Source organism: Pristiophorus japonicus, chromosome 8, assembly GCF_044704955.1.
Source record: "Pristiophorus japonicus isolate sPriJap1 chromosome 8, sPriJap1.hap1, whole genome shotgun sequence".
Taxonomy (NCBI): domain Eukaryota; kingdom Metazoa; phylum Chordata; class Chondrichthyes; family Pristiophoridae; genus Pristiophorus; species Pristiophorus japonicus.
In genome coordinates, this window is record NC_091984.1 from 224,045,740 (window position 1) to 224,071,691 (window position 25,952).

Here is a 25,952-nt window from a genome sequence, read left to right on the forward strand (position 1 = left end):
CCAAAACTGTACGCAGTACCCTAGATATGACCTCACCAATGCCCTGTACAGTTGTAGCAGGACTTCTCTGCTTTTATACTCTATCCCCCTTACAATAAAGACCAACATTCCATTTACCTTCCTGATTACTTGCTGTACCTGCATACTAATTTTTTGTGTTTCGTGCCCAAAGACCCCCAGATCCCTCTGTACTGCAGCACTTTGCAATTTTTCTCCATTTAAATTATAATTTGCTTTTCTATTTTTTCTGCCAAAGTGGATAACCTCAAATTTTCCCACATTATATTCCATCTGCCAAATTTTTGCCCACTCACTTAGCCTGTCTATATCCCTTTGTAGATTTTTTGTGTCCTCCTCACAATTTGCTTGCCCACTCATCTTTGTATCATCAGCAAACTTGGCTACATTACACTCGGTCCCTTCATTCAAGTCATTAATATAGATTGTAAATAGTTGAGGACCCAGCACCGATCCCTGCGGCACCCCACTAGTTACTGTTTGTCAACCGGAAAATGACCCATTTATCCCGACTCTCTGTTTTCTGTTAGTTAGCCAATCCTCCATCCATGCTAATATATGACCCCCAATCCCTTGAACTTTTATTTTGTGCAGTAACCTTTTATGTGGCACTTTATTGAATGTCTTCTGGAAATCCAAATACACCACATCCACTGGTTCCCTCTTATCCACCCTGGTCGTTACATCCTCAAAGAACTCCAGCAAATTTGTCAAACATGATTTTCCTTTCATAAAACCATGCTGACTCTGCTTGATTGAATCATGCTTTTCCAAATGTCCCGCTACTGCTTCCTTAATAATGGACTCTTGCATTTTCCCAACAACAGATGCTAGGCTAACTGGTCTATAGCTTCCTGCTTTTTGTCTGCCTCCTTTTTTAAATAGGGACATTACGTTTGCGGTTTTCCAATCCGCTGGGACTGCCCCAGAATCCAGGGAATTTTGGTAGATTACAACCAATCCATCCACTATCTCTGCAGCCATTTCTTTTAAGACCTTAGGATGTAAGCCATCAGGTCCAGGGGACTTGTCCACCTTTAGTCCCATTATTTTACCGAGTACTACTTCATTAGTGATAGTGAGTGTATTAAGTTCCTCCCTCCCTTTTGCCCCTTGATTATCCACTAAGTGATGTTTTAAGTGTCTTCTACCATGAATACCGATACAAAATATTTGTTTAACGTCTCTGCCATTTCCCTGTTCTCCATTATTAATTCCCCAGTCTCATCCTCTAGGGGACCAACATTTACTTTAGCCATTATGTTCCTTTTTATGTACCTGTAGAAACTCTTACTATCTGTTTTTATATTTCATGCTAATTTACTTTCATAATCTAGCTTCCCTCTTGTTATCATTTTTTTAGTCGTTCTTTGCTGGCTTTTAAAAGTTTCCCAATCCTCCGGCCTCCCACTAGTCTTGGACACATTGTATGCCCTTGTTTTCAATTTGATACCATCCCTTATTTCCTTAGTTAGCCATGGATGGTTATCCCTTCTCTTAGTGTCTTTCCTTCTCATTGGGATATATTTTTGTTGTAAGTTATGAAATATCTTTTTAAATGTCTGCCACAGGTCATCAACCCTCCCATACTTTATTTTGCCAGTCCACTTTAGCCAACTCTGCCTTTATACCTTTGTAGTCTCCTTTATTTAAACTTAGGACACTGGTTTGAGATCCAACTTTCTCACCCTCCAACTTCATTTGAAATTAAACCATGTTATGGTCACTCATTCCCAGAGGATCATTTACTATGAGATCATTTATTAATCCTGTCTCATTACACAGTACCAGATCTAAGATAGCCTGCTCCCTGGTTGGTTCCGCAATGGCCTGTTCAAGGAAACTATCCCGGATACACTCTATGAACTCTTCTTCAAGGCTATCCTGGCCAATTTGCTTTGTCCAATCAATGTGAAGGTTAAAATCACCCATGATTATTGCCGTTCCTTTATTACAAGCCTCCATTATTTCTTGATTTATGCTCTGTCCAACAGTTTAGCTACTGTTAGGGGGCCTATAGACTGCCCCCACCAGCGACCTTTTCCTCTTATTATTCCTTATCTCCACCCAAATTGATTCAACATCTTGATCTTCTGAGCCAATATCGTGTCTCACTGACGCACTGATCTCATCCTTTATTAACAGAGCTACCCCAGCTCTTTTCTCTTTCTGTTTGACCTTCTGAAATGTCAAATACCCCTGAATATTTAGTTCCCAGTCCTGGTCACCTTGCAACTATGTCTCTGTAAATACTATCAGATCATACCCATTTGTATCTATTTGTGCCATCAACTCATCTATTTATTATGAATGCCACGTGCATTCAGATAAAGAGATTTTAAATTTGTTTTTTTAACCAGTTTTTCCTGCTTTGACCCCACTTTCTGATTCACCTTTATGTTTATACATTCTGTCCATTCCTGGCACGCTCTGGTTTTCATTTCCCCCAGTGCTACCTTGCCCTATGACCTTCTCCTTATTTGACTTTTTACATTTTCGCTCAGATGAATCCCCCCCCCCCAACCACCCCCCCCCCCGACTAATTAGTTTAAAGCCCTATGTCAAAAGGCCTTTTGCCATCTCTAGTCATACACTCTCATTTCAAACTCCAGTATCTAGAACATACAAGAAACATATCTCCTCCTTATAATGGACTTCTTATGGGTGACATCGCAATCCATGGCATTCAAACTGATCAGCCTTCACAATGAATCTATACCTAAGGAATGTGATGATTTTGATAATCTGGCCATTGTACCATTTCGAGCTATTTCTTTTAAAGAAGTCCAAGTGTGTTAGTGAATTCCTCAACAACTTCTCCCTTGCCATATCCATCTCCCGCCCCCCCCCCCCCCCCCGCCGCCGAGTTGCTCATTCCCATAGTCATGATATCTCACCTGCTGTCGAGCTGGAGCAGATGGGCACCAGCCTCGTTCCTGCGTATAGGTATAACGCTGGTCACTGCTTGACTCCATATCCACCATAAGTGTGTATGACTTTTCTGGGTCTAGCCCATGCAGAGTGACCACAATAGATGGAAACAAACACCTGGGAAATAATATGAGAGATTCAATTCACTCTGCCTACAAAATACTAAAATGATGTAATATATAAAGGGCGAGTATACCTGTGTAATATATAGATTATTATTAATGAATGCTACATGAGCTCCTGTAGCACAGCTCAGAGATTATGTTATTGCAAGAGGGGGTTAGTATTGTGCATAAAAGTGAAAGAAATCTTCAAGAGATAGTTAAGTGTTTTTTGGTTGGTTCCTGGAAAATAAATGGTATTTCGTTTAACATCAAGGATATAAGAACATAGGAATTAGGAGAATATAGCCCCCTGAGCCTGTTCCACCATTTAATAAGATCATGGCTGATCTTCTACCTCAACTCCACTTTCCAGTCCGATCCCCATATCCCTTGATTCTCCTCGACTCCAAAAATCTATCTCACTCAGCCTTGAATCTACTCAATGATTCAGCATCCACAGCCCCTTGGGGTAGAGAATTCCAGAGATTCACCACCCTCTTGAGTGAAGAAATTCTTCCTCGTCTCAGTCTTAAATGGTCGACCCCTTATACAGAGACTATGTCCCCTAGTTCTAGACTCTCCAGTCGGGGAAACAACCTCTCAGCATCTACCCTGTTAATCCCCCTCAGAATCTTGTATGTTTCAATGAGATCACCTCTCATTCTTCTGAACTTCAGAGAGTATAGGGCCAATTTACTCAATCTCTCCTCATCGGACAATCCTCTCATCCAGCAATCAATCTAGTGAACCTTCATTGGACCGCCTCTAAGCAAGTATATCCTTCCTCGGATAAGGAGATCAAAACCAGGTGTGGTCTCACCAAAGCCTTTTTTCTTTCATATGATACAGGTTGAACCTCCCTTACCCAGAACCACCCCTCGTCCAGAACCATTCCCGCCCACCAAATGGCGCATGCGCAGAACTCCGACATGAACAAATTGTAGTCCTTCCTCGCTGCCAACTCCCGCAATCGCTGGCCTGACCCTGCGATCCACCGATGCCCCCCCCCCACCCCGATCTCTCTGCCGCACTCCCAGCCCCAAGCCAGCCAGCCCAGATATCCCCTTGCTCAGTACCTGTACCATCCAATTAAACGTGACCACCCCACGTCTGGATAAATCCCTTATCCAGAACAGGGCAGGTCCCGAGGGTTCCGGATAAAAGAGGTTCAACCTGTAGTAGCAAAGCAAATCAAATGTCAATATCTAAGTCAGATATCCAGGCTAAAGCTTCCAGTGTAATAACGTGGAAATCTCGTAGGCTGCCTGAGAATTTTCTCTGATGGCAGTGCTCAGTGATGTGCTTCAGGGTATGATTAAGAGCTCCACAGTTGCACAAAATGGATGCTTTAATCTTCCATCTATGGAAATGGCAGCATCGACCATGACCAGTTCTGAGGCGGTTGATGGTTGTCCACTGTTTGCGAGGAAGGTTTGTTCCTTCAAGTTGTACAGTGGTGTCCTCTATAAGGAATCCATTCTGTGTGTCACAGTTTTCTCAAGCATTTCACCATCGGTCATCAAGGCTGAGGGGAGATCGCTGAAGAGCTGCGGCGATGGTCCAAAATGGCCTTCTATATGTGATATGTTGGTGGTAGGTTGTTCAAGTTGGCCTGGATCGGCATGTCTTTGCTGGTGTAGCAGTTGTATTCTCTGGAGACTGCATATTTGTGGCATAGGTGTGGTGGTGCGATGTTTGCAAGCACAGGCAGTCAAGGTGTTGGTGTCGATAAAAGCATACAGGTGATAATTCTCACAGTAGATTTCAGCTGGACATCAACGGATTTGACATGCGGACTTGATAGCCATGCCAGAGAACAGTACTCCGCTGTAGAGTACACCAGGGTGAGTTCTACTGTGCGGAGGGTTTGAGCGTCTGCTCCCCATGTGGATCCGTTAAGTTTCGGGATTAAGTTGGCCCTACTCTTTAGTTTCTTCCCAAGGTTCTGGAGTTGTTGTCTATATGACAGGGCGCGATCAAGCGTGATTCCTAAATAGGAGGTTTTTTTGTACGATTTACCTCTGTGCCGCAAAAGGAGGCTTTCAAAGCTTGGTTTGCTTGATGGGTGTTGAGGTGGAATTGTCAGGGTGACGGTCTTTGATGTGTTTGGCCAAAGTCTGCATCGGCAGAAGAAGGCCTCCATCCTCTAAGTCACTGGTCAGGATCTCCTCGGTGATGGACAGATTCATGTTTTACGTGGCCAAGCCAATGTCATTGGCGTATACAAACTTGCGGGACTCTGTTTCTGGTAGGTTACTGGTGTAAATGTTGAATAATATAGGTGCCAGGACAGAATCCTTTAGGAGTCCGTTGTCCAATGTCCTATATCTGCTCTTCTGGGTGCCAGAGTGCACACGGAAGCGTCGGTTGCTAAGCATGGAGTTGAGACGATGGATCGCTACTCTGCAGGGTAAAATAGTAGAGAGCTTAAAAAGCATTCCATGCTTCCATACTGTGTCATACACCGCTGACAGGTCCACGGGTGCTACGGCGGTCTTGAGCTAGCGCTGGAAGCCTGCTTTGATGTGCGTTGTTAAAGCTACCACTTGGTCGCAGCAGTTATGGCCGCTCCGGAAGCCCGCTTACTCCTTAGGAATGGTTGGTTTGATGATGGGGGGTAATCTGTGGAGTAGTAGCCTCTCCAGCACTTTATAAGAAGTGTAAAGTAAGGAGATTGGGAGGTAGCTGGAGGCTTCACAAGCATTCTTCCCCTGCTTCAGGAGGGAAATTATTTTAGTCTCCCTCCAAATAGGTGGAATTTTACCAGTTGGCAGTAGCTCAGAGAAGGAGGTCAACCATCTCTTCGCTTTGGGACCCTTTGCTTTTAAGAATCCTGGATAAACACCATCTGGACTAGCAGCTTTTCCAACCCCGTACAATTGTAGCATGTCTTCCTTACACTTATACTCAAACCCACTTTCAAGAATGGCCGACATACGATTTGCCATCCTAATTGCTTGCTGTACCGACATGCTAACCCTCTGTTTCCTGTAAGAGGACACCTAAACCTTTCTGAACACCAACATTTAATAGTTTCTCACCATTTAAAAAAATATGCTGTTTTTCTATTCTTCCTACATTATGGTCCATTTGCCACCTTATTGTCCACTCACTTAACCTGTCTATATCCCTTTGCAGGCTCTTGTGTCCTCCTCACATAATTCTGTTTATGCACCTTGCATACCACACTTGCATAAATAAATACCTGCATGTAATATGGGGTAGCAGCTCTTTGCCTTTAATGTGCATCAGTTAGTGAAGGCCAAGAAATAAAAAATTAAAGTTACTCGCAGCTTTCCTTCTTTACTAAATATCAATATATAAAAGTACCTACTGTTACCAAAAGGTTGTGCTTAAAGAAATATTTAAATTTGTGAATTTTATTCAGATCTTCTATTGAAACCTCCATCCAAACTTGAATTTTGGTACAGACCTTCCAGAACTTGGTACTGTTTATGGGAACAGTAGTTGTTTTTGAGTTCTGAATATAAATATAAATAAAAACAATGCAGTCGGTGCTGTGTAACCATTTAAAATATATTGCAAAATGTAACGGTCTGCTCTGATTTGTTCCTTTCCAATTCTATATTCCGTTCTCTTGCCTTACTTGCCGCTTGTAGGTGCAGGAGACCAGCTAGTATTTAGGCCACAATTTTCCCCAAGAAAAATAAATGCGTACACTGATCTATACACACGTTTCATTGTGGACTGTCTGTGCTGGGGAAAAAAATCCCAAGCTTCCGGCAAACATAAACATCCTGTCGCGCCGGCGCTACCCAAGTCGATCTTGGGAGGCGGTGCTTAGCGTGTGCGCCTAAAACGCACAGCACATGTGTGCCTAAAACGCACAGCACATGTGTGCCTAAAACGCACAGCACATGTGCTCAAAAAAAAGTCCAACTCATTACGCATGTGCAACCCGCATGCGCAAAAGAAAAAAAATCTGCGCATGTGCAGTGGGCAGCAGGAAAGAAAAAAAAATCAGCACGTGTGTGGATTGTGTGGATCACCATTGAGAATCCATTGGTGGCAGAGGTGGATTTGTAGGTGGGAAATACAGTTTCAATCACAAGGTGGCCGCAAGGGAAGGGCACAGAGAAGGCGAAAGGGACAGAGATGGAGAAGGGGAAGCTGTAAGGGCCAAGAAATTTCTCATGGAAGAAATTGAGCCCCCTGGTAGATTTAATTGGGAGTAGATGGGAAGTTCTTGAAAACAAGGGGAGCTTCAGTAAAAAGAAACTTAAACCCTCTGTACTCGCAAAAGTTTGGTACCAGTTTAGTGCAATCTCCATCACCCCAAGAACCATGCGCAGCTGAAAAAGAAGTCGCAGTACCTCGGACAAGCAGTGACTGTAAGTAATTATTTATATTTAAATTTATTTAGGTTTTAAAATATATTTATATTTATGCACTGCAATAACATCTATAAATGTGATCCTTGCGTGTGTTCAGAAGGTCCCCCTCTTAAAAAGTTCCATTTTCACCTTTGCAGAAGATGGTCCTTTTCAGAATGGCAGGCAGTGACTAGTGGAGTGCCGCAATGCTCAATGCTGGGACGCCAGCTCTTTACAATATACATTAACGATTTAGATGAAGGAATTGAGTGTAATATCTCCAAGTTTGCGGATGACACTAAACTGGGTGGCGGTGTAAGCTGTGAGGAGGACACTAAGAGGCTGTAGGGTGACTTGGACAGGTTAGGTGAGTGGGCAAAGGCACGGCAGATGCAGTATAATGTGGATAACTGTGAGGTTATCCATTTTGGGGGAAAAAGCACGAAGGCAGAAAATTATCTGGATGGCGGCAGATTAGGAAAAGGGGAGGTGCAACGAGACCTGGGTGTCATGGTTCATCACTCACTGAAAGTGGCATACAGGTACAGCAGGTGGTGAAGAAGGCAAATGGTATGTTGGCCTTCATAGCTAGGGGATTTGCGTATTGGAGCAGGGAGGTCTTACTGCAGTTGTACAGGGCCTTAGTGAGGCCTCACCTGGAATATTGTGTACAGTTTTGGTCTCCTAATCTGAGGAAGGACGTTCTTGCTATTGAGAGAGTGCAGCGAAGGTTTACCAGACTGATTCCAGGGATGGCTGGACTGTCATATGAGGAGAGACTGGATCAACTGGGCCTTTATTCACTGGAGTTTAGAAGGGTGAGAGGGGATCTCATAGAAATGTATAAGATTCTGACGGGACTGGACAGGTTAGATGCAGGAAGAATGTTCCCGATGTTGGGAAAGTCCAGAACCAGGGGACATAGTCTTGGGATAAGGGGTAGGCCATTTAGGACTGAGATGAGGAGAAACTTCTTCACTCAGAGAGTTGTTAACCTGTGGAATTCCCTGCCGCAGAGAGTTGTTGATGCTAGTTCATTGGATATATTCAAGAGGGAGTTAGATATGGCCCTTACGGCTAAGGGGATCAAGGGGTATGGAGAGAAAGCAGGAAAGGGGTACTGAGGGAATGATCAGCCATGATCTTATTGAATGGCGGTGCAGGCTCGAAGGGCCGAATGGCCTACTCCTGCACCTATTTTCTATGTTTCTATGACACATTTTGGCTCTGACCCTGTTGTAATCCAACAGCAAGAAATGCTGCGTCGGAAAAAATTAAACCTCGGATTCAGGGGAGCAAGGAAGCAGAAGTCTGCAACAACGGGCATGCGCAGGGGTAGCGACATCTACTGGGGCAGGAGTGGCGCACGCACTAAGAAGGAGGATAGATGGCTTGTTTGGTTGATTTTTCTTTTGAAAGTTTTCCACGTAATTCATTAAAGTTTTTAAAGTTATGATAGTTTAAAGATAAGTCATTTAAGCTAAGTACAACTATTTTATACAAATGTTTAATAAACATATTTATTTTGGACTTTTAACCTGATTCCTGCACTTCATTTTTTAATGCTGCACTATTAAATATTTTTGGATAAAGGAGCGGACTGAACATGTCAAATGGCCTCATTTCTTGTAACCTATCATTTTAAATGATACAGGGGCAGGATCCAGTACAACAGTGTTCATGGATCCTGACTTGTTCTGGGTCACTGATCCATGCAATCAGGACCATGTTGCATGTATCAGTGACCCTGACCCAGTCTAGATCCATGAACGCCTTAGTACAAGAACATGCCCCTGTTTTATTTAAACGTATTGGTCACAAGGAATGAGGCCATTTGACATGTTGAATCCGCTGATATGCTGAGATCGTTAAGAACATCTGATTGAGAATTAAGTTGTCATTAGGCACCTCCAATTTTTACCGAGCTTTAAATGCAGCAACCATTTTTTCAATTACACCTTTTAACATTTAAAAATGTCTCAAGGTGCTTCACACATTGTGTACTCAGACTTTAATGGACATCCAGCCGAGAAAGGAGCTATTAGGAAGAGTGATGAAAATCATGGTCAAAGAGATGGGTTTGCGAGGGTCTTAAAGAAGGAGAGAGAGACGGAGCGGTTCAGTGAGTAAATTCCTGAATATGGGGCCTAAACGGCTGAATGCACGGCTGCCAATGGTGGGTCAAGGGAAAACAGAATGTAGAGTTCTGATGGGAATTTTACAGCTGGAGGTTAGTATGTTAGGGCGGCTGAGGTCGAAGGAATTTAAAAATCGGGCTGAGAATTATAAATTGGAGGTGTCTTTGGGCCAGGAGCCAATTTAGGGCAGCGAGTGCAGGGGTGATGGGTCAACGGGACTATATGCAGCTGAGTTTTGGATGAGCTAAAGTTTAAGGGAGGTGAAGGATGCTAGCCTGTCTCAAAGAACATTGCAATAGTTGAGTCTGAACTTGAACAAGGTACACATTAGGGTTTCAGCTGATGGGCTAAGGCAAGAGTGGAGGTAGGCTTCAAAACAAGGTGCAAAACATACTTATCAGGCTGATCAGACCCTATTCCACTGTATAAAGACATTTTCACGCTAATTTAATATCCCTTCAAATATATTATTGTTTATTATTGTGCACCTAAGCATTCCAACTCAGTATTAAAACATTAAACATTTTAGGGGAATTATTTAATAAATAAAATTTAATGTCCAGTCTTTATTAAAAATCGCTGATGGTTTCCTATGTGCCTGGAGCGTCTTGCATTGTCTTGTGTGGAGGACCTGCAGCCTGGGATAGAAGCAGGCTGCGTGCATAGAGGATCTTCGGCCGGGGATAGCAGCGGGTCAAGTCGGCTGCATGGAGGATTGGGAGAGGACTGCCCTTGATGTTTTTGGGTTGAAGACTCCTATTTGGTGATTTTGCCTGCCATGTGGATTTAGAAGATTTCCCTGGACTTCAGGAACATCTTCGAAAATTTTGGGCCACTTGGTCCAACGATGGAAAAGGTAGTGAAGATTTATGTTTTATTTAAATGCTTACAGTTCTATTATCGAAGGAGTAGCGTCAAAGGTAAGTTTTCTTTTATCTGTTTAATTTTTAAAGTTCCATAACGTTGATGTTTTATTTTTAAAGTTCCATTAAGCTTTTGTAAAATAGCCAGGGAGTCCCTTCGGCCGGGGATAGGAGCGGGCCAGCGTGGATTTCTTTAACTGCAGGTAAGGCTTTTTCCTATGGTGTTTCTAGTGTCTGTGCATTGAGTTTAAAAATATCGTTGATGAGGAAAGTTGGCTTTATGGCCTGAAATGGCGCGTATGCTACTTTTAAACATACACCAGCGCCAGAATGTATGGCACCAAACATTCTGGCGTTGGTAGTCGACGCCGGCGCCCCAACATTGTGCAATCTTTAAACTGAGCTTCAGCGCCAGAAAAATCACTGGGTGCCGAAAAAACAGCGCCCAGTGCTGGGCAAAATTAGGGCCATAATACCCTGAATGCACAATCTGCTTTCAAAGTTAAATCAAATGGACTGGGAATTGAACATGGGACCTTTCTGGTCTGTATGGCTCAGTTCCACACTAGGCAGTGAATATATCAACTGAACCATCAAGGAGAGTGGCAATGTTCCTTTAACTCATCCTATGCAAAATGATAGTGATAAAATCTGGACAATGACAATGTTGTTTGAATTGGTGTCTTCTTTGATTTGAATTGGTGTCTTCTTTGTACCAAGTTTAAATCTCATGACTGCCACTGGAATTCTTTGCTTCAGTTGAGCGATTTTCATGCTTCTTAGAGCCAGTGGTTTGAAGATAAACTATTCTAGTTTTCAGAGATGTATTAGGCACTCATGTATCAAGTGACTCAATGAAATACTGCAAAAATAATCAATAATCCCTCTTGTAGACAGCTGGAGAAGGGACGGGAGGAGAAAAACTAAAATTGTCCAATTTGTCACACTCAACTAACAAGTTCTGCTCACCAATTGTATCACATTAACAGTGCTTAAGGAGAGGAACGAGCAGCACAGTATGGCCAATCATAACACCAACATTTTAAGAAGCAAAACACCTTTAGGCCAAAATAATCATTCCTTTTTGATAAATCAACCACACCAATTCACCTTTTCATCATATCCCTTAATCTTGTTTCTGTCCGGAAATCCGTTCAAATGACCTTTGTTTTGCTGAATGAAACAGCAAAGCTACTAATTCACTTTCTTGAGTGCGAAATATCCTCAGCCTTTTATATTGACCGCGGGATTACCATCTGCAGGAATGTAGGGAGGATGTCTCAAATATCTGGTCACATCATATCCCTCACTTTTTTCAAAGTGGAGTACCAAAAAGGTTTTGCAGCTATCCAGCTCACTATCATATGAAGCTGATATCCTCTGTCACATCAAACATGACTGACATTTATCCCCTCTACCCTTTGAAGACTTTTAGTTGTGATGTGACCTCCCTGTAGGGCCCTGAACTGTGCACATACAGTGTAAGCCATTTCAGACTTTCCAACATTCTGTGCCAATTACTTTATTTAAATATTTCCCCAGGGACTTAAGTTCTAATTTAGCACATTTTTACAGCAGATTCATCAGCCTCTGTGATAGGAAGATATGTTAGTATTTTGAGTGGGATACTTCATTAGAAATGTTCTGATGAAAGGTCCCACCAGAAAGATTAACATATCTTTTGTTGGGGTGGAGGTTACTGATCAGGCTGCTGGCCGTTTTCACCATTTCCTAATTTTTTATTAAAAAACTCCAACATTTTTATATTTTCTTTTTATCTCTGCCATTGATACATTTTTAATAATGGAGTGAAATAGAACTGAAACTCTAGAGCTGTTCGTCGGTTTTCAGCCTTGCACTGTCTATTCCCTTGCCCAGTTTATTGCTGCAGTCCTAAGAGTATGCAATCCAGGAAGTATGTAAAACATAAGAAAAAAAGAACATAATGAGATAGGTTGGTCAAAAATAAAATCAAATGAAGCTTTGCCCTCTCAGATCCTTGCATAAAGCTTTGAACACATGTTAGACTAGAAAAGATGGGAGAGTGGTGAAAAGGGGAAGAAATAAAAAGAGAATGGGGTAAGCAAAAATATAGGGCACAGGAAGACAAGGAAGCAGAAGTAGGAAAGTTGACATGTTGTTTATTTAAAATTGTTTTGTCAATATTTCATTTTGTGGTATAGGGAAATTAATAAACTACTCCTATTAGTTAGGGTATGTTTGAGCATCACATGGCATGCCTGAAAATGTATCTTTAGGTCATGGAGACCACAATTGGATTCAATTCTATCAGCCATTCCTTGTTTAAATGGTTCAAATATTCTTTCATGGTGATTGTGTCTCTTATATTTGTCAACTGGCTACATAGATTAGTGTCATCAGCAAACATTATAATATACGATCGGATTTCTCAAGGCTTTTCTCACATTATATCAGATTGTATTTTTTTTTATAAGCACAGGAGTGTTATGCAATGTATTATTCTATTAAGAATATAATAAATAGGAGGCCATAAGGCCCCTCAAGCCTGCACCACCATTCAATAAAATAATTGCTGATTTTTGACCTATCCCCGATTTACATATCCCCATATCCCTTGATTCCCTTAGAGTCCAAAAATCTTATCGATCTCAGCCTTGAATATACTCAACAACTCAGCATCCACAGTCCTCTGGGGTGGAAAATTCCAAAGATTCACAACCTTCTGAGTGAATAAATTTCTCCTCATCTCAGTCCTAAATAGCCGACCCCTTATCCTGAGACTATGCCCCCTAGTTCTAGACTCTCCAGCCAGGGGAAATATCCTTCCAGCATCTACTCTGACAAGCCTTTTCAATGAGATCACCTCTCATTCTTTTAAACTCCAGAGAGTATAGGCACAATCTATTTAATCTCTCTTCATAGGACAACCCTCTCATCCCAGGGATAAATCCAGTGAACTTTTGTTGCACCCCCTCTAAGGCAAGTATATCCTTCCTTAGGTACGGAGACCAAAACTGTACACCGTACTCCACGTTACTAAGGTGGAGTTGTGTTCAAGCTAGCCTGTTCTTTAAAGGTCAGAAAGTCTAGTTGCTATGAGTAAACATAGCATAAGATCACTTAATGGCATAAGAGTTTAACTGTTGCTTGGTCAAGGAACTTTGTAGATTGAAATGTGCTTGTCAGTTTCAGCTTGTAGCTGAATAGTGCCAAACATTTTAAGATTGTTTTGCATCAGTAACAATTTTCTGATGTCTGTATGACTCTTGTTTTTTTTTAAATGTTTTATTCATTGCCAATCTTTCCAATTCTTTGTCAGATCAACTTGTCAGATCACAAACGCCAAAGGTCACCCTGCGCACATCAAGGATCACTTTGCGCCAATGATTTTGCTCTTAGCCAAAAGGCCTAGAGCCAAAGCACCGTTCCTGGAAGTACTGCAATACCAGGTTCGTGCCATGGAGGTGGATGGTTCAAACCACCCCACCCACCTCCTCTGTATGACTCTTGTTAATATACTGGTAAATCACTCTGGTGTCACTAACGGTGAATCAAATGCAGAATGCATGATTCTGCTAAAGTAAATCTGTATGCCTTTAAAGCCACAAAGTCTAACTACTGTTGAATAAAAACAGTAAGGTCAGGGTTTTTGGTCAGCAAAGGATGACCAAAAAATTGATAAAAAGGGAAAAAATAGAATATGAGAGAAAACTAGCAAGAAATATAAAAACAGATTGTAAGAGCTTCCATAAGTATGCAAAAATGAAGAGAGTAGCAATAGTAAACATTGGTCCCTTAGAGGCTGAGACAGGAGAAATTATTATGGGAAATAAGGAAATGGCAGAAACGTTAAACAAATATTTTGTTTCTATCTTCACAGTAGAAGACACAAAAAGCATACCTAAAATGGTGTGGAACCAGGGGTCTTATGAGAGTGAGGAACTTAACGTAATTAATATATGTAGAGAAAAAGTACTGACTGCCTACAACCTAGGGTTCTAAAAGAGATGGCTGCAGAGATAGTGGATGCATTGGTTTTGATCTTCCAAAATTTCCTAGATTCTAGAACGGTCCCAGCAGATTGGAAGGTAGCAAATGTAACATTGCTATTCAAGAAAAAAGGGAGAGAAAACAGGGAACTACAGGCCAGCTAGCCTGACATCAGTCGTCGGGAAAATGCTGGAATCCATTGATAAGGAAGTGGTATCAGGGCACTTAGAAAAAATCATAACATGACTAGGCAGTCAACATGATTTTATGAAAGACAAATTTATTAGAGCTTTTTGAGGATGTAACTAGCAGAGTAGATTAAGGGAAACCAGTGGATGTAGTATGTTTAGATTTTCAAAAGGCATTTGATAAGGTGCCACATAAAAGGTTATTACACAAGATAAGGGCTCATGGGGTTGAAGGTAATATAGTAGCATGGATAGAGGATTGATTAACAGACAGAAAACAAAGGGTAGGGATAAACTGATCTTTTTCAGGTTGGTAGGCTGTAACTAATGGGATGCCGCAAGGATCTGTGCTGGGGCCTCAGCTATTTACAATTTATATTAATGACCTAGATGAAGGCACTGAGTGTAATGTACCCAAGGTTGTTCACGATACAAAGCTAAGTGGGACAGTAAGCTGTGAGGAGAACCAAAAGAGTCTACAAAGAGATATAGATAGACTAAGTGAGGCAGTAAGATGGCAGATGGCGTATAATGTAGGGAAATGTGAGGTTATTCACTTTGGTAGGAAGAATAGAAAAACAGAATATTTTTTAAATGGTGAGAAACCTTCAAATGGTGGTGTTCAGAGAGATTTGAGTGTCCTTGTGCAAGGAACACAGAAAGCTAGCATGCAGGTACAGCAAGCAATAAGGAAGGCAAATGGCATGTTGGCCTTTATTGCAAGAGGTTTGGAGTAGAAGAGTAAGGAAGTCTTGCTACAATTCTACAGGGCCTTGGTGAAACCACACCTGGAGTACTGTGCACAGTTTTGGTCTCCTTATCTGACGAAGGCTATACTTGCCTTGGAGGCGGTGCAAGAAAGCTTCACTAGATTGATTCCTGGAATAAGAGCACTGTCCTATAATGAGAGATTGTGTAGAATGGGCCTATACTCTCTGGACTTTAGAAGAATGAAAGGTGATCACATTGAAACATACAAGATTCTAAAGGGGATTGACGGGTAGGTGCTGAGAGGTTGTTTCCCCAGGCTGGAGTGTCTAGAATTAGGGGGCATAACTTCAGGATAAAGGGTAGGCCATTTATGACCGAGATGAAGAGGAATTTCTTCACTCAGAAGGTTGTGAATCTTTGGAATTCTCTGCCACAGAAGGCTGTGGATGCTCATTAGTTGAGTATATTCAAGGCTGAGATCGATAGATTTTTGGAGTCTAGGGGAATCAAGGGTTTTGGAGATCGGGCAGGAAAATGGAGTTGAGGTCGATGATCAGCCATGCTCTTATTAAATGGCAGAGCAGGCTCAAGGAGCCATATGGCCTACTCCTGCTCCTAATTCTTATGAATTGCTGTTCAGGCTATGAACCACAACCCTGGTTTTCTTTTTTGGTAAGATAATTCGGAGGTTACAGATATTCTCGATCCTGTGTTGAATGACTGCTTTTGCTTCTTTAAACTTTTGTTTTCTAAGTGTTATGCAATATTTTGACTGTAAAACTTGAAGGAAATGCATGCCATCTGATTGTTTTTAGAATATTATTGGCATATAGATATGCAAGAAGTACTCTCTAAGACATTTCTAAATAGTACGAATGAAAAGGACCCTGCAGAACTCAACTAGTCACACCTCCAGATAATGCTTCTTCCATTTATCATACCTGTTTCCTGTTCAATTTTCAATGCAGCTAGCTAGTTATCAATTAACTCCAAGAGCCATAACCTTTTAACAAAAAAAATGGATACTCTATGTATTTAATTTATTCTCCTTTGTCCTGCTACAAATTATTGAAAATCCCTCCAGTTTCTTTATTTGTAGGCTAAGAGCTTCTATTCCTGATTCAATGGTCAAGCTCTATGGGACAAGTTCTACAGGGCAAATTCCACAGCACTTATGAACATAGGAAATTATGAAATAAGAAAAGGCCGTTCATCCCATTAAGTCTATTCCCTTCTTAGAAGTGCATAATTTGACCTATATTGTATTCATATTTAGCCTTAGAGAAATTCTGAAAGACACCCAGGAGGTATTTACATATAATTTTGTTGGGAACTAGGTGGTAAGGTAGTACACTAGTCTATCTCCTCTATGGCGAGAAAGCAGGAATGGGGTACTGAAGTTCCATGTTCAGCCATGAACTCATTGAATGGTGGTGCAGGCTCGAAGGGCCGAATGGCCTACTCCTGCACCTATTTTCCATGTTTCTATGTTTCTCTAAGCCCTTGAGGAGTGGGATTGAACTCAGCCCAGACTGATGGAATGAAACTCTCCTCTTTCTCAAAGTAAGGACCATTACCAATCCAAGTCTTAGGGGTGGAAATTCAGTCGTGCCTCAGTTGGGGTGTTAATCCACGTGGAGCGGTAATTTTAGTGCCTTGAAAAAGTTTGTGCCCCCCGCCGAGAAATTTGTCGGAATCGGATGAAGAGCTGAAGGTGGCGCTAAATCAGCCATTGCACACTTGACCTGGGGGGGAGGGGGGACACTAATGAAAATATTGGTGCTAAATTTTGCCAAACCATTGCGCGTGATCTGATCTCCGATTCAGATCCTGGGAAAAACCATGTCTTAAAGGCATGGGAAGGTAAGTATGCGCATGCGCAGCTCCACCTCCTCACTGACCTTAGAGTGGGAAAACGGAGGAGCAGGGAGGAAGGCAGGGAGCGCATGGACATGGCCCTTGAGGCCTTGTTGGACGCAGTAGCGATGCGCAACAATGCCCTACATCCTGGAGGGTGACGAAGGCCATCACCAAGGGTGCTCAGGAGGCTGTGGAGGGAGATGGTCCAGCATATCTCTGCCCGCAACACGGTGGTCAGGACAGCGACTCAATGTCGCAAGAAATAAGATTACCTCACTAGGGTCGACAGGGTGAGTACCCTTTACATTAACCTTGCAATGCGTTCATGTGAGCCTCACTGTCTTACACAATGTAAAGGCTTTACACTGTTCACGCCTTCTCTGTGTACCAGGCCATGCTCCCTCATTGCTGGAGACACCCTAAAAGTTCTCTATCGCCTCATCAGACATGCCCCGCCTATCCAAGCATCTCTCACCTTCTAGCTCCCGACTCAGCCTGACACCCACCAGCACCTTTTAACTCTCCATATGCGGTCACAGGCCTTCAGCCTCATACTTACTCTTAGTTCTTTGTCCCCAAATCCCACCTTTGTCACATCTATGTACACTGCCACGCAGGCTGACATGCAGAGATTCACACCTCGCAACATTAGTATCGAGTCACTTACTGCAGACACATGTGGCTACAGACCCACTGACAACTTCTTGTTTTGGTCATTGCAGGCCAAACTGACCCACAACAGGTAAGAGCAGGAGCGGACAGGAGGAGGGGAGCCAGAACTCCAGAACCTTACCGTGATTGAGGAGTGAATGTTCGCCCTCATGGGCGCACCAGTCGGGGTGGCAGGGGCTGGCGAGGCAGAGCCCCCCGCATGACAGTGACGGTTTGTGAATGAGCTGTCTCTTTTCTGTGAGAGCCTGGACCCTTGAGCCCACATTCCTTACAACATGTAGCTCCAAAATAACAATGCCCCCTCCTTCTTTCCCCCTCCCCAACTGCTACCCACACTTGTGTTGCTTTGTGCTTACGGATTATGAGCCAGCTAAGCCACAGCCTGCCCATCAGCTGCCGTCATCATACGAGGGGGAGGATGAGGAGGACTTGGAGACATGTGTGGCCCGTCCACAGTGCCAGCAATTGGGGAAACCAGCTCGGTGGAGGAGTCCCCGTTCCTGGGGTACCCGGATCCTGATGCTCCTAGCCCCAGTGGCCTGCAGCAACTCGCAGTGCGAGAGGAAGCTCGGGGGCCAGCTCTCCGGAGGGTAAGTCGGCCCAGGTGTCCTGCTCAGAGTCAGGCAGATGAGGACCTGGATTGGGAGGCTATGTCCAGGGAGTCCATGCAGATGCACCGCGAGATGATGGGTGCAATGGGGAGGGTGCCGCAGAGCTTGGATGCACTTGCTGTGAGTGTGGAGGAAGCCACACCTCAAGCATTGCCCATGTCTCTCAGCAGTCCACTGAGCCCAGCTAAATCAAGAAGGGGCTCAATAAGCAACAGTGAGGTCACAGAGGTGATAGAGTGTGCCATGCTTGACGTGGCAGCAGCCATGACATCACAGGCCGAAGCCACGCAAGGTCTTTGTGATGTCATGCAGACACTGGTTGCTGGCATGCAATCTCAGACTGCACTTATGCAATCTCAGAGTGATGCCATGCAAGCAGTGTCTTCCGCTGTGCTCTCTGTTATCCCCACAGTCGGACGGGGAACAGATAGTGCCGCAGGAGGTCAACAATCTTTGGTTGCACATATTGCTCCTAATGCACTGGCACCGCCCCGGAGGACTGTCAGTGTACCGCTGGAAATAGAAGGTGCTGTCCTTTCTCATGATGACAGCATTCCAGCTCCCGTCACTGCCAGTCCGCTTCTGCACCCGCCATGGTCAGCACCCCTGCCATCCAACACTGCTGCAGCCCATCCTTCGGCAGTGCAGTCAGCAGTCGGCCCTTCCATGCCCACAGTTGGTCCAGGGCATCAACATAGGCCATCTGTCCTGACTCCTTCAAATACACAGCAGCATTGCCACAGGCACTGAGGCCACATTGAGGGGGAGCAGTAGGGTGGGAGAGGGGTTGAGGCAGAAGAGTGGGAAATGCCAGTGTAAGACCCGCTGAGCAAATGTCTCCCCATGGGACATAGAAATGTTAGGAAGTCTCATCATCTTTTGTGTTCTTTGAAGGGGCGAATGCTCCATTTTGCATTATTTGCAGGTGTGGGATTTGGTTTTTTTTGAAGGATGTGTGAAAAATAAACTGTTACTTTGACCATCTCCTTCAGTCTCTGGTGTATGACTGTGGACTTGTGACGGAGATGTGGAATTATCGTGGCATGGTCATTATTAGCTGCACCCCTCAGCTCCCTCCATTTAAGCAAACGATCCCTTATGAGCTGCTGCCAAATAGCCCTTGCATCGCCAATATTTGCACGCTGCCTCCTCCGTGCCTGCTGCTGGTCTTCGTCGTCTTTCTGGACATTCGGGGCATTGCCAGGCTCCTGTTCTTCTTCCTCCTACCTCCCCCTCCTCCTCCTCCTGAGGTGGGCCTGCGATCCCCATTGGCAATGCCTGGGCTCTCATTATGGTCAAGTTGTACAGCAGCGTGCAGCACACCACAATGAATAATGAGACCTGTTGAGAGGAGTATAGAAGGCTGCCTCCAGAGCTGTCAAGCCATCGGAATCGCTCTTTCAGCAGCCCTCTTGTCTGCTCTATCATGTTGCGGGTGGCGGCATAGCTCTCATTGCAGCATTCCTCCGGCTCTGTGGTGGGTTGCGGAGGGGGTGGAGTCATTAGCCAGGTGGCCAGGCCTTGTTCCCGAGCAGCCAGCCTCGGTCTTCCAGTGATAGACAGTCGAGACACTGTGCTCTCCCGGAGGATAAATGCATCATGTGCACTTCCAGGATAGCGAGCATTGACTGTGAGGATGCGCTGCATGTGGTCGCACACCAGCTGCTCATTTAGGGAGTGGTATCCCTTTCTGTTTCTGAAGACCTCTGTATTCTGGAATGGTGCTCGCAAGACCACGTGCGCGCAGTCAGTTGCTCCTTGCACTCTCGGGAAGCCCACTATCCTGGCAAACCCACATGCGCGCTCATCCTGTTTCTCCCTGGTCATCGGGAAGGTAATGAAGTACATTCTACATGTGTAGAGAGCCTGTGTGCCGTCACGGATGCAGTGATGTGCTGCGAATTATGATGCAGCCTGGAAGGAGCCGGAGGCGTAGAACGTGAGTGCCACCGTGACCTTTACTGCAATGGGCAGCGTAGTCCTGGTGCCGGTAAGGCTACAGGTCTGTCTGCAGGAGATGGCATATCTCTGTAATGACCTCCTTTCAGAAGCGCAGCCTTCTGACACACTGCTTCTCAAAGCCATGGGGAGTAAGACCTCCTGCTCCATCAATGAGGGGCTGGCTCTCCTTCGACCGCCGACATGGCCAACAGCACGTCTCTTTTGACGCCGCCTTGCTAGAGCATGTAGAATGCGATGCTGGTGAACTAGTAATGCCCCCATAAAGTTTTCAAAATGACTTTATCTCAAGCTAAACTGTTATGTCTGTCTGTCGCTGCAAACTCGGAGGCTCACGCACCGTGCTCTGTGTAAACCCCTACTGCCACAGCTGGGATAAGTCAGTTATCTCATCACTGACCATTTTTAAAACCTGGAACATTCTTGCTCTTTATGGCTTAGTTAACAACAACAACTTGTATTTATAGAGGCACTGGAAAGGGTGCAGAGAAGATTTACAAGGATGATACCAGAAATGCGAGGGCATACTTATCAGGAAAGGATGAACAGGTTGGGTCTCTTTTCTCCTGAAAAAAGGCTGAGGGATGATCTAATAGAGGTCTTTAAAATTATTAAAAGTTTTGATAGAGTGTATACAGAGAGAATATTTCCACTTGTGTGGAAGAACATAACTAGAGGACATCAACATAAGATAGTCACCAAGAAATCCATTCGGGAATTCAGAAGAAAATTATTTACCTAAAGAGTGGTGAGAATGTGGAACTCACTACCACAGGGAATGGTTGAAGCGAATAGTATAGCTGCATTTAAGGGGAGGCTAGACAAGCATATGAGGGAGAAGGGAATAGAGGGTTATGCTGACAGAGTTAGCTGAGGAAAGATGGGAGGAGGCTCGAGTGGAGCATAAACACAGGCATGAACTGGTTGCGCCGAATGGCCTGTTTCTGTGTCGTACATCCAGTGTAATCCTATGTAATGTATCTAGCGCCTTTAACATAGTAAAACATCCCAAGGAGCTTCACAGGAGCGTTACCAAACAGAATTTGACACCGAGCCACATAAGGAGATATTGGGGCAGATGACCAAAAGCTTGGTCAAAGAGGTAGGTTTTAAGGAGCGTCTTAAAGGAGGAAAGAGGTAAAGAGGCAGAGAGGTTTAGGGAGGGAATTCTAGAGGTTAGGGCCTCGGCAGTTGAAGGCACAGCCAGCGATTAAAATCGGGGATGCGTAAGAGGCTAGAATTGGAGGAGCGCAGATATCTCACAGGATATTAGGGGTGAAGGAGGTTACAGAGAGACCATGGAGGGATTTGAAAACAAGGATGAGAATTTTAAAATCGAGGCATTGCTTAACTAGGAGCCAATATAGGTCAGTGAGCATAGGGTTGATGGGTGAACAGCACCATAAGTTTACAGATGGTAAAACTCACTGAGCCATCAAGGGAGCAGGGAATGCACTTCTGAAATCGAGGGTATATTATAGGGGCAGTGCAAAAGGAGCTGTACTCTACATCTAAACTGTATCACACATAAGCTGGGAATGGTTGTTGTTGAAACCGGGAGCCAAAAGAGGAACCATGATCCATTTCTCAGCACTGACATCCCTCACCTTGAGAGTACAAACTTCACTAAATATAAATAGAAGGGATATTGGAGCCAAGGTCAAAGTGCAACATAGATTCATTAGGATGATACCAGGGAAAGAAAGACTTGCATTTATATAGTGCTTTTTATGACTACCGGACATCCCAAAGCCTTTACAGGCAATTAAGTACTTTTTGAATTGTAGTCACTGTTGTAATGTAGAAGGGATAAGCAGATATATTTATGATGAGAGATTTGAAAAGCTAGGGCTGCATTCAATGGAGCAAACAAAGATCTAAAAGACACACAAAATACTGGAAATACTCAGCAGGCCAGGCAGCATCCGTGGTGAGAGAAACATTTAATGTTTCAGGTCTGAGACCCTTAAGGTCCTGAAAGAGTAACTGTTTCTTGCTCCACGGACACTGCCTGGCCTGCTGAGAGCATTTTCTGTTTTTGTTTCGGATTCCAGCATCCGCAGTATTTTGCTAAAGATCTAACGGAAGAGTTCAAAACTTTATAAAAGGATTTAAGAGGGCAAATAGTGAACACTGATTTCAACTGGTCAGTGAATTGATGACAAGAGAGCATACATTTAAAATTAATACTGGAAGCAAAAAGAGGGAGGTTGGAGTAAATTTTTTCTTGAAAAGAGTTATTAGGATATGGAATGCATTACCACAAGTGGCTATCAAAGCTGAATCAATCACAGCATTTAAAAGTGAGTTAGGTAAATATTTAAAGGAAAATATTCAAGGATTCAGAAAATAGCAGGGAACTAGGATTACAGTAGCTAACTCTGATGAGCTTGCACTGGCATGGTGTGCCAAATGGCACGTGCTGCACCAAAATATAAAAACACAGACAAAAGATTGAAATACATATATTCCCATAATTAACAAGCATGCTCATGACATGAACCAGTTAATTTAGAGTTGTCACTCATCCTGTTTTGTGTGGGGAAAGGAGTTAGAAGTCCTGAAAATGTACCTCTGACATGAATTACAACCCTCAATTGCCTTTGAAATATTCAGAATAGTTGACTGATTAATGACTCCTATGGGCCATGTAAAATGTTACATTGTGCCTGCAGTATTCATATTCAGTACTTGTATTCACTGCAGCTGGCTCTTTAGTGCTAAAAAAAACGTGTATGGAAGAGGAAAAGTCCATGCAGATGTGGAAAACAACAAGCACAGTTGCCCTGCTTGTGTGGTAAATAGCCAGGAAGGCAGCTCTGAACTTGATCATATCGTATATCACTGTAGCCTGTACTGTACCAAAATGCTTTGTGAATCCAAGAACCTCCATTTTCCAGATATAACCAGCTTCTGGGCCTGAGGTCAAAGGTATTGTAATCTGAGTCAGCATAGCAATTAGCCTCAGTGCCCCTAGATGGGGAGAGGGGAGAGAAATTGCCAGGGTTCCTGCTCCTGATAGTGTTTCCATGATTGACAAGGCAGTAAGAAGGATATAAATTTTAAGATAATTAGGAAGAGAAATAAAGAGAAAGCTATAAAAAAAAATTCTGTTCAGAGGATGGTTGGAACGTGGAATTCTTTGCCATTATTGAAGCAGAGTCCGTAAGTAGCTTTAAAGTGTAATTAAATAGTTGCTTGAAAATAGAGGTCTATGGGGAGTGAGCACAGAGTAGGCTTGGCCTAGGTTACTTGTGAATAAAAGCAGTGGCACAGACTTGATAGGCTGAATAAAATTTTTCAGTCCTGTAACATTCTATGATTTTTCCATCCATGCCAACTCTGGAAATTAACAAAACTAACCAGCAGCTTCAAAAAAGCTGACGACTATAGAATGGTCCTGATTTATAAACCTATAATATGTGAAAACCAGGAGTTACCGGGCTTTGTAATGCAAGATATGGTTTATCCAACATTCCTTGCTCAAATTGGAGGCAAACAAAACATAAGCATGTCAAAGCCTAAGGAGGGTAATGCAAAAGCTAAAGGCACAATATTGATGGTGCATTTCTAGGGGTCAGAGGCCATGTTCTCCTCGGAAAGTTTGAAGTTTTTATATTATGTGATGCATTCCAGTTAATTTTAAGCACTTTCATACTTCACAATTGATAGATATTTTTTATCTTCAAAAATAAAGTGACATTTAGATTTTCAATAGACCAATTAAATCCCCAAAAGCTACATGAACAGTTACTCTCCCACATCTAATCCCCAGACCTCGGTTCACAAAAGCAACGTACTCCCTCGACTCAATTTACAGACTTACTGTATCCCATCCAACTTCCCACCTTTCACTCCTCCAATACATTTTTTCCCTCTTACCTCTCAATTCAATCTGCCACTCTTCTCCTACCTCCTTAATTCATCTGGCACTGTTCTTCTTCCCTCTTCTCTCCCATCCTACCCCAACATCACTGGTCCTAACTTCTACCCCTTCCTTCTCCCCACCATTGCCACACATTTCCCTTCTCTTTAGTTCCTCCTCTCTCCCCTTCATTTCCCATGATTTACTTCCTTTAGTGCCATTCCTACCTGACTGCTGTTGGTTATGAGAGTGATTCCAGCTGTTGCATACTGTAGATAGGTCCTTCTGTGTTCACAAGAAATTCCGCCTACAATCACTTCCATTAGCAATAGGGCTCGAAGGGCAAGGGTCCAAATTCATGCTGATTTTTGTCAGTGAACATTGACACGTAAACTGGACCTCCAAAACGTTGACAGCTGGTATATATACTAACTAATATCCCTTGCTAGAAATTTCACATGTTTACCAACCCCCAGCAAGCTGCTGATTCTCACTGTCTAGGCTTTCAAGTGATGACTAGGGCAAGTATCAGAACACTAGCAGTGCTCATGGAACTGTATTCCAGCATGAAACACTGTCTTCAGAAGAGAGGGAACAAATGGGGGAACACTGTTCCTTTATTCTGTGTTCGCTAAGTTACAGAAAAAAAAGCAATTACTAAGGTAACTAGTGCTGGTTGATTTGTAATTTAAGAGCTTTTCTATAAAGATATTGTGATTCATTAAAACAGAAATGTCTTTCTTCTGCAGCTGTGCAGCATTTACAAACTGAATCAATAAGCACATGGAGTGCAGCTGATCTTGTTTCACAAGTGTGGGTCAAGATGTTCTTTAAAGAAGTGCATTGCTCCTGCTGGGAAGAACAAAGAGGTGGAATAACTGCAGTAACGGCATAGACCAGTTTAGCTGCAGTGACAGCTTAGTGTAATTGCACTGGCCAATGTAGAGCTGAGTCATGCAAACCAGGAGCCCGAGGTTCAATTTCTAACTGTGCTAAGTTTGCTGATTTCAGCCATGGTGATGTAAGATGCAGTACAATTGGTCTTGGTGTGCTGGGTTAGGAAAGGGAGAAGAATAATCAGCGTGGGTTCCTGCTCCTGTACCATCACCAGTAATCCCTAGAAAGTATGGACCCCGAGAAAGTAACCCCTAGAACCTGTATGGACATAAGATCAGAACAGGACTGAGCTCAGCTGTGATCCTCTCTATGGCTGCTAACATTCATTGTCCAGGGTCACACATAAAAAATAGCCACATAGATAAGGGACTAATTGGCTGGAACTCACGGAACTGTACCACAGCAAGAGTTAATGTTTATAGGAGAGGAAGGGAGGAAATTTGAAATAAAGTAAAATTTCTGGGTGGGTACTTGCTTCCTTAGAGATGGGGGTTAGAAGCTGAATGATTCCTAGCACAGTCCTTTACTGGGATCTGACATGTGCCAGTTGCTGTGAGTGGCTGAGCTTCTCTGGGACTTTCCGCATAGTTGAAAACGGTGCCACTATTCAACACAAGACTCATTTTCTTGACCACATTATTTAATTATTTTGTCTTCTCTTTCCCCCGCCCCAACATTCTCAATACATTCTCCAGTTGAGAAAATGGCCAGCCAACTTGCTCTTAAACCATTGCCATTCTGTAACCTGCCACTAGGAAATGAAGAACAGTGGTAGCATTTGAAATCCTCAAGAGTGTACTACTCAAGGAAGAATGTTGTTCATAAAACC

At 43.4% G+C, this 25,952-nt stretch overlaps 1 protein-coding gene across 2 annotated transcripts in view; it reads right to left on the reverse strand.

The window, feature by feature from the left end:
* Positions 1 to 25,952, reverse strand: part of LOC139269029 (T-box transcription factor mls-1-like) — a 66,391-nt gene that overhangs the window by 37,613 nt on the left and 2,826 nt on the right. For both annotated transcript variants that reach the window (XM_070887981.1, XM_070887980.1), the window contains exon 2: positions 2,916 to 3,066. In XM_070887981.1, coding sequence (XP_070744082.1) covers positions 2,916 to 3,066 — 151 coding nt within the window. The remainder of the gene's footprint in view (positions 1 to 2,915; positions 3,067 to 25,952) is intronic.